Here is a 12,143-nt window from a genome sequence, read left to right as displayed (position 1 = left end):
AGGAAATGAAGGAAAGAGAGAGCAGATTTACCTTTAAGGAAGTGGAAAAGGCTGACACAACATGTATTTGCACTATTTGTTGTCGAGATCCTTTTGTTTGCCTTATGGAATTCAAGAACTGTTCTAACACTTGGAGCCTTAAACAAAAACAGAAAAAAACCCTCATAATTGAAAATTAAGGAAATTAATCAAGCTTTTAAATTTTATTTTAAAATCCATAACAAAATCTATATATAAAACCAGAAGTGGAACAAATCAACTCTTGAGCATTTTCCTTCAACTGGCATCCCTGTCTACTTCAAAAAAAAAAGTGTATTCCATATTAGAATATGAACTTCCATATATGAACATGAACTTTTTAACATTTGTTCCTTATATGTATTCACAGACAATCACTTACAGCTAAGTAACATTGAACAGACTTTATTAAAAGGAATTATGTATGGGAATAATGCATTTTGACTTCCAGTTGAGAAAGGAGGCGGCAAAGGAAAAAGAAATGAAAATGCATTTGTCTGCAGCAATTAATTCAAGTCTTGAGAAACAAATGAAGAAAACCAACTGGCAAGCTGGTGACAGATGGGGTAAAAAAAAAAGAAAGACAAAAAAAATCCACAATAGAAGCCAGTCAATGAAGACAGAATAAAGTAGTATAGGCAGGTCAGAAGAACAAATAAATCATGTGGCAATTTTATTGGCAGGTATTCTCATATACAAACAGCTGCCTGGAACTTAGACTAAACCCCAAGCATTCAACAATGTGAAGACATCAAGACTCAGGACTCATCAAGACTAAACATTCATCCCACACAGGAAACTATAAAACCATCACTAGCAACACTGATCACAATCTAATGATCGAGGACTAACTACATCAGGCTTTGAAAATATAAAGCCATTTAATTTTAATATAATTCATCTGCTCTAAAGCTGCATTAAAAAATATTACAACCATATGCAAAAATCTTCAGGAATTTTATGCCTTAGCAATCAGTGTGCTTATAAATATGAAACAAACCAAAATGCCAGATATGCAGTGAGAAAATATATAAGGAAAAAATTCCCAAAAGAAGTATTCTTGACACAACTGTGTTGAGACACGCACTCTTGCTTCTCCCCATCCACTTTATAAAAAGAATGTATTATGTATTAAGCACCACAAAAATTATGTAATATCTCTCAAAATAGCTTCCATTTTGATCTGGCTATCAAAACAAAACATTATTTTTCTGGGTCCAGAGATTTGATATGATAGTAACCTCTTGCTGGATGTGCCTTGTTGTTGTCAGTAACTTTAAAGAGAAAAGTCCAATAATGCTGTGGTCTGAATTATGCTATTCAGATGGTTTACAGACTCCATTAAAGTAATTCGTAAGTTTTTCAGAACTGTTTTCTTCTGCATTCAATGTCAAACACTGTGACCATCTTACAAGATCTCCTAAATTCCCCAGCAGTTACAGTTACTACTTTACCTGTGAGATTCTGTTATGTGGGAAAACATAACTCCAAAAAGTCGAGTTGCTGCATTTATAACAGATAATGCAGGAGCTAGTGGTTTAGGAACTGAATCCCCTTTTGCAAATTTCTCATAAATAGAGTAAGGGTCATATTCCAGACTGCCACCAGCTATGCTGTTACCTAAAAGGAGCTGTAAGAAGGAAAAGAGTGATATGCATATTTTTTACCAAGTCTAAATGAGCACTAATAACGAGACCTAAATAACTACAACTGTACAAAAATACAGTAATACCTTTTATAATAGAACCTGCTTTTATAGAACCGGCTTTTTATAAAAGTACCTGCTCCTCAATAAATCGGTGGTCAGTCTCCTGCAGTAAGGGACCAAGTAAAAGGAGATCATTCTCATGACAAAGGGATGGAAGCAGGAATGCAGAGGCATCAATCTGGCTGTCTGTGACAGTCAAGTCAGTCACTAACTCCTTTAGAACAGCACTGACGTTTCCTTTAAATTAAAGAAAAAATATTCAAAACGATTGTTAGTTACTTGCCATAAGCAACCTTGGGAGCAGTATATTTATACCGAAAAGTAACATCCATGTAACATTTCTCTTTAGTCTTCAAACAGCTAATTGGAGAAGACTCTCTGTTAGAGGGGAAACCACAGAGCAGTACCTGACACAAGCAAGCTAAGCACCCACAGCAATCTAGAAGCTGAAAAACAGAGACTTTTTTCTTTACAGAAGGCATAATGGCAGACAACTGGTAAGCCAGTAAATTAGTTACACTTACAAATAAAGTGGAGGGGAAATGGCACTTAGGAACACAGCCATACTTTCTACTATTTCCTTAAAATGAATGCTGTGGAACGTATTATGTGATCACAAAGGAATACTTGAACTTGGCAAGCAGAAGTAATTTAAAACTTCCATAGGTCTGATAAATAAGCAAAAGCTGATGAATACTGTCCCCATTTTAGGAGTTTGCATGCAAAAACCAAAGCAGGAAGAGTTTATTGTAGGCTGCATTACGATAAATTTCACTGATAGTTGAAACTTCCACATATTTTTACACATAAGATTTCTGACAAGGCTGTACATAATACCAAAAAAACCCAACACTGAGCATTTTGAGTCAGACTTTTTAGGTCATTAAAATAATCAGTGTAGTAAGAGAACATTTCCAATGCTGAATCACATGTGAACAAAAAGGACTGTTTTGTAATTGTGTTGAAAAACACTGCAGAACCGATCTGAAAGAATGTACTCCGTCTTCATACAAATGTTATGTAAGAATTTACCTCCAGAGCATTAAGGTTGAAAACTAATTGGGAATTATCAGCACTAAGTAGTGGGGAGGGGGCAGAGACAGGTGCTTAACACCACATATCCAATTCCTTGCATTCAGTTTTGTTGTTAGCTGATCACACAATTACAATGTTTGCACTAAAGTTGCTTATAATTTTTCAACACATGGAAGTTTCAGAAAGTGGGACAACACAGTTTTCAGCACCTCATGAGCACAAGCAGCGTTACTAGCATAGTTAGAGCTGGTAGCTACAACCAGCTACTTAACCCCCTTCCTGGAAACAGACTCTATTCTGAGAAGCTGACTTTCTGTCCCATACCCATTAAACTCCTGGCCCTACCAGCCTGTCTCCCCTGCAGGCATCTCTTGCTTTGCCTGCCTCTCTGATTAATTAAGCAAGTATGTAATTTTTCCAAAATTCTTCATATAAATGTAATTACAAAATGTTTGCACTATCAAATATACTGCAAGGTACATAGATAATGTGTGAAAGGAATAGAAATTGAGCCTCTAAAAAACCTACAAACTAGAAACTGTTCTTTCATTATTACTCATCATGACAAAAATTTGTTTTCAAAATCCCCTTCCTATGAAAAAATACCAGCTTTTGAAATAAAATTTCATGGAGATGCCCAGCATTTTTTAACCAAATAAAGGTTTATTTTCATCCCAGATAGCTGGCAAGCCTCAACACTTCAAACAATATTACCCCAATGTAAAGTTGTTCAAAATTTTAAGCCAGAACACTGTTTCAGCATTCCAGCTATTCATCTCATCCTATTAAGAAAGAGAAGTGAATGCCTGTATTCAATTTTATGGTTTAAACAGTGGAACATAACAAGTACAAAAAGCTGAGGAATGAAAAGAATCCTAATGAGCTGTCTGACAAAACATATTAATTTCAGACAACAGAAAACATCAAGATATCTAATAGAATTCAAGCTACTGAAATTATTTTTGTGAAATTTTCAATTTGGACATCTTAGAACCAGCTTTCTTCATCCCAAAATGCTCATACTTTGGTTTAGATAAATTACAAGTCTTATCCATTCATACCCAATGGAAGACAGCAATTGACATGTTAAATGTATTTCACCGATATTCAGGTTTACCTAATATGCTCTTCTTATATCTGTCACTGCTGAAATAATGAAAAAAATCAATTATGATTAATGCACACTCATGGTAAAACTTTGTAAAATGCTTCTGTTTGAGCAGATATGATTTTTAATGATAACAGAAATCAGTAAAAGAAACATCAAAGAGGCAGAAGGGGAGCAGTAAAGGACAAAGCAGAGCCTAAATAGTATCTCAGGCCTCAGAAATCTAAAGGCATGCATTGACAAAGAATCTTGGATATATGAATAGTCTGTTTGGAACTGTTTATTTTCCTGGTTTTTTTTTTTTTTTTTGTTCTCTTGTACTAAAGAAAGCAAGTTACCCATTATTTACAAATACTAAAAGCTTGAGTTAGAACTCCTGGTAAATGTTTCCATTGTCTATATTCTCAAAAAGAAACAACTTGCAGATTTCTATCATCTGGCTAACCACCTGGACTGAAGAAAACAAATATAAAAGAAATAAAACTATGAACTGGTGAAAGCTTCTCCATCAGTATGTCACTCTGAGCCATGTAAAATGAGCCCTGCTGTGCAACACAAGAGTACTGCTAGTATCATTCCTATTTATAATGACTAAATTTAGACAGTGAAAAAACCATCCTGAGTTCTACAGTGATACTGTTTCCCAAAACACTTTATTTTTAAAATTTCCAGTGTTTGGAAGGACATACAGTTTCTGCATGAAGCTATCATACTGGAAATAACATGGAAAGAATGGTATTTGTTTCAAGTTTTACCTTAGAAACATTTCATTGCATTTTTAAATGATGCATACCTATATGCTAAGATATACAAAAACAAATTCTGGCAATGTATGCATTTCCATTCCTTCCCTACTCATACTGCTGTATTGCACATGAGTGGACACCTCTGAGTCTACACCTGTCAAATTACTATTTTAATTCTAAGGCTATTTTCAAAGATTTCAGCAGGGTGCCCACTTATATATAACAACCTTTTCAAGCTTTTTATTTATTTATCGTACTAGAATGCAGCATCCTCAACTAGTCTGCTCCCTCACAAGAGGTACAGTTGGCAGGTCACACTGTAAACCACTGTGTATTTTCAGTGAAGTTAGAATTTTGGCAAAAGTTAGATTTTTGGCAAAAATCCCGAACACATGGAGAAACTGCCAAACCCAGCCATACCCAAATATTTGTATTTTGTAACATGTTGTTCCTGTAATACAAGAACAAAAGGAATGACTTGCTTTCAGGAACAAAAGGAATGACTTGTTCTATGCTTCACTATATACATACTTCTAACATGACAATGGCTTTAAGGCACCGGTCAGGGATTTGTCCCAATTCTCTTAGCAGTTACCACTAGATGGAGCAGATTTTTGAGTAAGGATTCCTTCCAAGATGCAGAAGACATAGCTCATTTAGACCATGGTTGCTCCATACTGTCTCTGTCCTGAAGAATACCCTGCACTTCTCTTTACAGCTGACAAAAACACTGTGGTTCCTTAGTGCAGTCCATGAACTACTGTACAGCAAATGGTTTAAAGACAATGAAGATATTAAATATTTTAGCTGAAAGCTAGACTCATCCAACTACAGTGCATAGTTAATGGATCAGAGGCCTAGACTGTTTTTGTTTTGTTCTCCTGCAAAAAGCAAGTCAATCCCCAGATTTTTTGAAATTGTTCTTTAAATACAAACCTTTTACCCACAATCAGCACAGGATCAGATTAATATATCTATAATAAATCCATTAATTTGAATTCTTTCAATGGTCTATATGCAATTAATTTAAGTTAAAGTTAAACCTTTGGGAATTAGGATTTAATGGACAAGTAAAACAGGCATCAAAGAAAAGAAATTTTTCAACTAGTTTGAAATTGAAATATTGTCTAACTTCAAGTTTCAACCAAAAATAGAGCAAAATTGTCTATTTGTAACAGAGGTCTGTACAGGTATTAGAAGGGAAAGAACAACACGAACACTAGCTTTTCAAAACCACAGTGACTTTGCTACAATTCATCAAACTTAAATAGGGAATAAAATTTGTTTTTATAAAAGGCGAAACTAAGTTTTACTGGCTAAATACATGATGGACAAAAACTAAAAAATGAGTCCATAGTATTTTAAATGGATTTCTCTTTGTATGGAAGTACATACCTTCGTAGGCTTTTGGAGGCAATACTGCTAGTAATTCATAAAGTTTCTGTCTGTAAACTGTTGATGGTGTTTTTAAGGAATTTCCATATGATTTGTATATTGAAGAAAGCCTGAAAATATAAAAAGCGCATCAGAGCTAGCAGGGACTTTGAGTTTTATGTAACACCCCATTTTAATTTGTACACACTACTGAATGTTTTTAAAATCTACACATACTAGAAGTACATTTTGATTTGCATAACTAATTGTAAAAAAAAACAATTTATTCCACATGTTCTGACAGAGTATCTGTTGTCCATTTCCAAGCGTTATTTTCATTTAATACTAGAGAAATAAACAAGCTTTCTGTTTCTATTGATTGTACCTGTATTTATGACAACAAACTTTTGGGGACATATTTCGCTAAGTTAGAGCTTAGAACTCAAATGCATAAAATTGCTCTATATTCAGAAGACAAAAGTTTAATAAAACCCTTACCAGCATAGATATGAAATTAAAAACAAAAAATCCATGTCTATAAGATGTTTTTCCAGTATATTCTTGAATTTTGTTTCTTATTCAATAAAAAATAATGGTATATAAATCCAAATGTGAATATACAAATTAACTTTAAGAAACCCTTGCAAGAAAGTCTTCTTTAAATTTTTCACAGCACTGGAATCTGCAAACACATAAACTCTGATTTTTGTCCCTTGAAAAGATAGTTATTTAGAAAGTGCACTAATCAAATACAGATTACTCTCATTTTTCAAATAACAGCTTTATTCACACACTTACTGTGTCAATAAATCAACAGCGCTTGGGAGAGGAGGTAGAAGTGTCTGAACAACTTCATCCGTAAGAAGACCAGCACAGTGGGAAACAAAGCTTTTAATAGCTACAAAAGGAATTGGATTTCAATTTGCTTAGTGTGAGGTATGTTGAAGAAAAAAAAATCACATTAACAAAGTAATCACATTACTACATCATTAATAATGTATAAAAGTAGAGATGAAAAAGTCAGATGCACTTAGTGTCTTAGCTTGGACATTCATATCCTGACTTTTAATTGCATGCATAAATGCAATTTATTTTTGCATTTTGTTATGAACTAAGTGATGGTATGTAACTTGACTTCATGATAATTCCAGAATAATAAGAAAATAAGAGGATGATCAAGTGACCTACTGCTTACTTTACTAGTTTTCCATTAAAATTTAGTTCAATTACTGTACTCTAGGAACCAATAAATATGTACATAATTCACACTTTGTGACATATCATAATAGTGACAGAGAGGGGTGCTTACTACCAGGATACACATTTCTGGAAAGCAAAGTACCCTTCAGTACTGTAGAACACAAGATTGAAACACATTAAGTATTTGAAGATCACTGTGGCAATCTCTTGGAAACCCAAATTCACAGTATTTATTGATAAAAAATTGCAACCTACCAAAGAGCAGTCACATTCAAAATGCTCTTTCCAGGCTGAGAATTGCAACCACCCAATCGTAATTTTTATCCAAGTCCTTCCAGTTTTACAAACCCTCTTGAATGATCCACCAATTCTATCTGGTAGGAAACAGAACCACTATTTTCCAAATATAATAGACTGTATAAAAAACAGAACATACCTTGCTTCGGGATCTTCAGTCATTATTGTGATTTGCTTGCTAAACAAGAGAAGCAAGCTTCCTGCTTATCATTGATTGCTTAAAAATCAACTGATTAGAAGAAGGAGAGGAAAAACTCTCTTGGGATTACAGTAATTTCACAACTATAAGGTGCATACTTTTGACTAAAATTTTCCCCCGAACCTGGAAGTGCGCCTTATAGTCCGGTGCGCCTTTTATAATGGACAAAGTTCAGAAATTTACCAACCCGGAAGTGCAAGCCGCGAATGCCCCGAGCCGCAAGAGCCGCGGCCCCTGCCCAAGCTGCCGCAGCTCCGGCACTGCGGGAGCCCTGGGCCCCCCTGAGCCATGGGAGCCATGTGCCGTGAGGGGGAGGTGGCACCACAGCGCCACGGAGCTGTGAGGACAGGCGGCACTGCGGAGCCACAAGGGGGAATGGTACGGCAGCAGCGCCAAGCCGCGGGGGACAGGCAGCACAGCGGTGGCGCCGAGCCGAGCGAGGGACGGGTGACAGCGCCGCAGCAAGCGAGGGGCGGGGCAGTGGCAGCACTGTGGCAAGCGAGGGGCGGGTGGCGGAGCGGCGACAGCGGAACCGCTAGGGGGAACGGCACGGCAGGAGCGCTGAGCTGAGCGAGGAACAGGTGGTTCAAGAGGAGTGCCGAGCCGAGCAAGGGACAGGCGGCACGGCGGTGGTGCCGAGCTGAGCGAGGGACAGGTGGCATGGCAGGAGTGCTGAGCCGAGGGAGGGAACGGCACAGTGGCTCCGTGGAGCCGTGAGGGGGAACAGCACCGTGGTAGCATGGTGCCGCGAGGGGTAGGCAGCCCCACGGCTGCACCAAGCCACGCCAGCCGGCACCGGGAGTGGGTGGGAGTGCCAGGGCCCACTGCACAGGGATGGCGCCTGGGGCTGCCTTTGAAAGCCTACACCGATCTGTGAAAAATGTTTCCAAATTGTGCACCTGTCAGTAAACTCCACGATCCTGGGATTCTGTTACTAATTCGTTACTTTGTTGCACGTGGTGCGGATCTTCGCTGCAAAAAAAAAGTGTGCCTTATAGTCCGGTGCACCTTATGGTAGTGAAATTACTGTAGCTTTTTTAGGGGTTTTGTTTGTTTTGTTGCTTTGTTTGTTTTGTTGTTTTTTTTCCACAAAAATGAAACATATATTTATACATAAACATTTATATACAAGCATGTATGTTGGGGACTGAATATAGCCTTTACCATCTAGTGAAAAAAAATCAAAATGAAGTGTCTTTGTTCTTTCAGATGGAAAATTAACTAAGAGCCCAATTATAAATATGCAGAGCAAGACAGTAAATCCTGCTTACCACAGAGGGCACCAGCACGACCTTCCAGTGTTACTTGCCAGGTAAATGCATCTCCTCGTGTCTTCTCTGTTTCTAGGTCTTTAGGAGATGATGGAAAGATGCACTTCCACAGTAACAGCACTCGTGGGAGATGATGTTGGACAGCTGCAGGACCTACAGATGTTGGCAGTTGTCAGGTCAATGCAAGGATTAATAAAACTAAATTTTCTTTCCTTCTTTTTTTTTTTTTTAGTTGTGTTCACAAAATCTTCACAGGATTGAATAAAACCATATGCTACTTTCCCAGCCTTCTCATATGTAATTTCTCAAATATTTACTGATTTGGTACTACATTTTCATATATAACTACATACCCATTTACATATTTATTAGTATGTTACCAAACCAACTACAATCTCTGTTTTACAATGTACAGACCCTGTGGATTGCCAGCGTAAAAGAGATGTAAGGATAAATAGTGATGTTCAGAAAAACAAACATTTGTTTTAGGTTAATTGAGTACAATAACATAAGAAAAAAATGCTAGTTGTTGAGCAGAAGTAATACATGAAAACATTAAAAATATGATCAAAGCCAATAAAATATATTTTTCATTAATGATTTAGTGATCAGTAAATAATCTGACCATTAATACATCTTAGAAAGTTAAGATTTCAAATGCCTGACAAGAGGGAAATACAAATGATTTTTTGCTGTGATAAATATTTAAAAATTCATCATGACCACTAGGACATTTGGATAGATTCATTATCTACATTTAATTAAATCCCCACTCCAATCATTATTTTTCAGACATTGCTCCCAATTAACTAATAGCAAATTTGAAAGAAATTTGTCTCAGAAAGTTTTTCTAAATACTCCAACATTTGGGATTTTCAAAATTATTTTGCAGCAGTAAATTAGACAAAACCTCAAACTGAAAATCAGAGGTACAAAACCAAATACCTTTATGTAGATTAAGAAAAAATGCAGAAAGCTACTACCTAACGTCATGAGAGCAGCTATCAAGAGCCATCCAGCCTGCATTCGCTGCAGTGAAATGCGACTGTTCTGAGAAGCAGAGCACAACAACTCCTCTGCTACTGTCATGATTACCTTCAAAGTAAAAGAGAAAAACAGAGCATCAAATTTTGGTTACTACAATTTTTTTCCCAATACTATTTGGTGTAATACTTTATCCTATTGTCTTCTCTCAGAGGAAGAATGCCATCTTCCTCTTACACCATGGTAATAAACTCAGGCTCATGAAGTTACAATTCCTGACTTCAGTACTAGTCTGGGATGGCTTCAGCAGTTCGCTGAAGTACTAGGTAAGTTACTTTGCTGCTTTGTACCCTCTCTTTTATCAGCAGTAAAATGACAACTGATCATTTCCACAGGAACATGAATTGGAAAGATAGAAGTGTTATATTCTAGATATTCTATTTATGTCACAATGTATGCATGACATCTATAAATTGCAGCTCAGAAGAAGGGGTGAGAGTGGTAATTATCTTTTTATCCTTGTTTCAGAATAAAGTCTATCATTCTCTCTGACCATTTTTCAAATCAACAAATGGTATGACTGACAAATAAATTAAAATAGTATAGTTAGAATTAATCCTATTTTAGCTGCTCAAAAAAATTGCACATGCCCACTATGTGCTAAATACAAGGTGACTCCTTGTTACCAAAAAGGACCTACAACTTACATGGAGGAACATCCTCACGTCCATGCACAAGTACCACAGCATGGCTAAAAATGCTGCAAGTATTCTGCATATAGTTTGCTTCAATTATGTTTCACATATGCTAAAAAATATCTTACAGCTTGCATTACATCCAGTCTCCAAAACAAACTGCTCTTAAGTCAGTATTCCAAGTAAGAAGAGTCATTATCAAAAGTATCATCAAAAAGCTTCAGCAAAGAAAACATCCTTACATAAATATTTTTCACACTTGAAATGTCATGAAAGGTTGCACATGAAAGTTTGTTTCATGAATGTTTGAGATTTTTACACTTCATAAACTTCATTTGAAGCGTTTTTTCCTATCTGAAAGTATTTGTTTCCCCAGTTCCATAATGGTACCAGGTGATTGTAAAAGAAGAAATGTACTTGTATAGATTCCTGATAGAGTTAATACATTTGATTCTAAAATAAAATAGTACCTTAAAAAAATTATACTACTAAAAATCACTAAAAACTTAGTACACTTAAACTACCTGTAAAGCCTACATGCTGGAAAGGATGTAATTTAATGATTTCTGACAATTTTTCTCTGTGTACTAGGAGGAATGCCTTATATTTGAAGGATTTTTGAAAACTGAATTACAAGCAATAGGACTGAATGTTAAATATACACAAATTCACTAATTATTTTATTTTCTTTAGGTTTCACCCGAAACTCTAACTGCCCTCTGAAAGGAAGATCCATTAATATAAAACAGCATCTCTACAGATCACTATTGTCTATGCTTGATATTTCCTTCTCAAAACTTCTCTATTTAACACTGGTCTTTTTCCACTCCTCAGAAGAGGAGCTAGTCTGGAATCTGGCAGTGTTCCTAGGAGAGAGCAGAAAAGGGCTTTTGTCAGCTGTTCTGTTCCTCCCCCAGCCAGCTTAGTACAGAGTACATTGTTCCTCCCATATTTTTTGTGCTCTCCCATACCTCCTCCCTAGCCCTATTTCATGCTATTATATTCCTCTAAAAGAAATCTTTGTTAAGAATTAGGTTTCTCTGTTTAAACAGAAACTTCAGCTCTGCTTAGGTGGATTGTATTTGAATGGCACTTCTTATCTATATAAGTGGGCAAACTACATTCATTTTGTTCTCTCTGCATGATCTTTCAGCAATCACAAGGAAAATTTCATCAGTCAGGACTCGGAATGTCCAGAGTGTTCTTAATGTCTGCTGATGCTGAAACACTTATTTTCAGAAGAAAGAATGTAAGTTTCTACATCATGCAAAAAATTAGCATGTACTGCTGACATTAGTGATCCACCAGAGTCTCCCAAACATGAGCAGTTCAGTGGAAAAAGTTTCCATTGATGGAAACAGCTCCTTCCCCCAGTCTTTATTTCTACAGCTGCATGTCCTTAAACCTTCAGAGCACAGCATCTTCTATCTGTGCTAGTGAGGAGATGGGCATCTTAGACTGAGTTAATGCAAGAAGCTGATTTGTGTTATATTCTGTAAAACAAAATA

At 36.4% G+C, this 12,143-nt stretch overlaps 1 protein-coding gene across 7 annotated transcripts in view; it reads right to left on the bottom strand.

Moving 5' to 3' along the window:
• The window catches only part of HEATR5A (HEAT repeat containing 5A), a 65,267-nt gene that overhangs the window by 30,140 nt on the left and 22,984 nt on the right, over positions 1 to 12,143 (bottom strand). For all 7 annotated transcript variants that reach the window (XM_033063720.1, XM_033063718.1, XM_033063721.1 and 4 more), the window contains 7 exons: positions 9,940 to 10,051; positions 8,957 to 9,109; positions 6,788 to 6,887; positions 6,011 to 6,120; positions 1,800 to 1,963; positions 1,473 to 1,648; positions 32 to 137 (listed from right to left, as the gene is read on the bottom strand). In XM_033063720.1, the coding sequence (XP_032919611.1) occupies positions 32 to 137; positions 1,473 to 1,648; positions 1,800 to 1,963; positions 6,011 to 6,120; positions 6,788 to 6,887; positions 8,957 to 9,109; positions 9,940 to 10,051 (921 nt within the window). The remainder of the gene's footprint in view (positions 1 to 31; positions 138 to 1,472; positions 1,649 to 1,799; positions 1,964 to 6,010; positions 6,121 to 6,787; positions 6,888 to 8,956; positions 9,110 to 9,939; positions 10,052 to 12,143) is intronic.

Source organism: Catharus ustulatus, chromosome 6 (assembly GCF_009819885.2).
Source record: "Catharus ustulatus isolate bCatUst1 chromosome 6, bCatUst1.pri.v2, whole genome shotgun sequence".
In the NCBI taxonomy this organism is placed as follows: Eukaryota; Metazoa; Chordata; class Aves; order Passeriformes; family Turdidae; genus Catharus; species Catharus ustulatus.
Note: the sequence above shows the minus strand (reverse complement) of the source record. Positions and strands in the feature narration are given on the sequence as shown.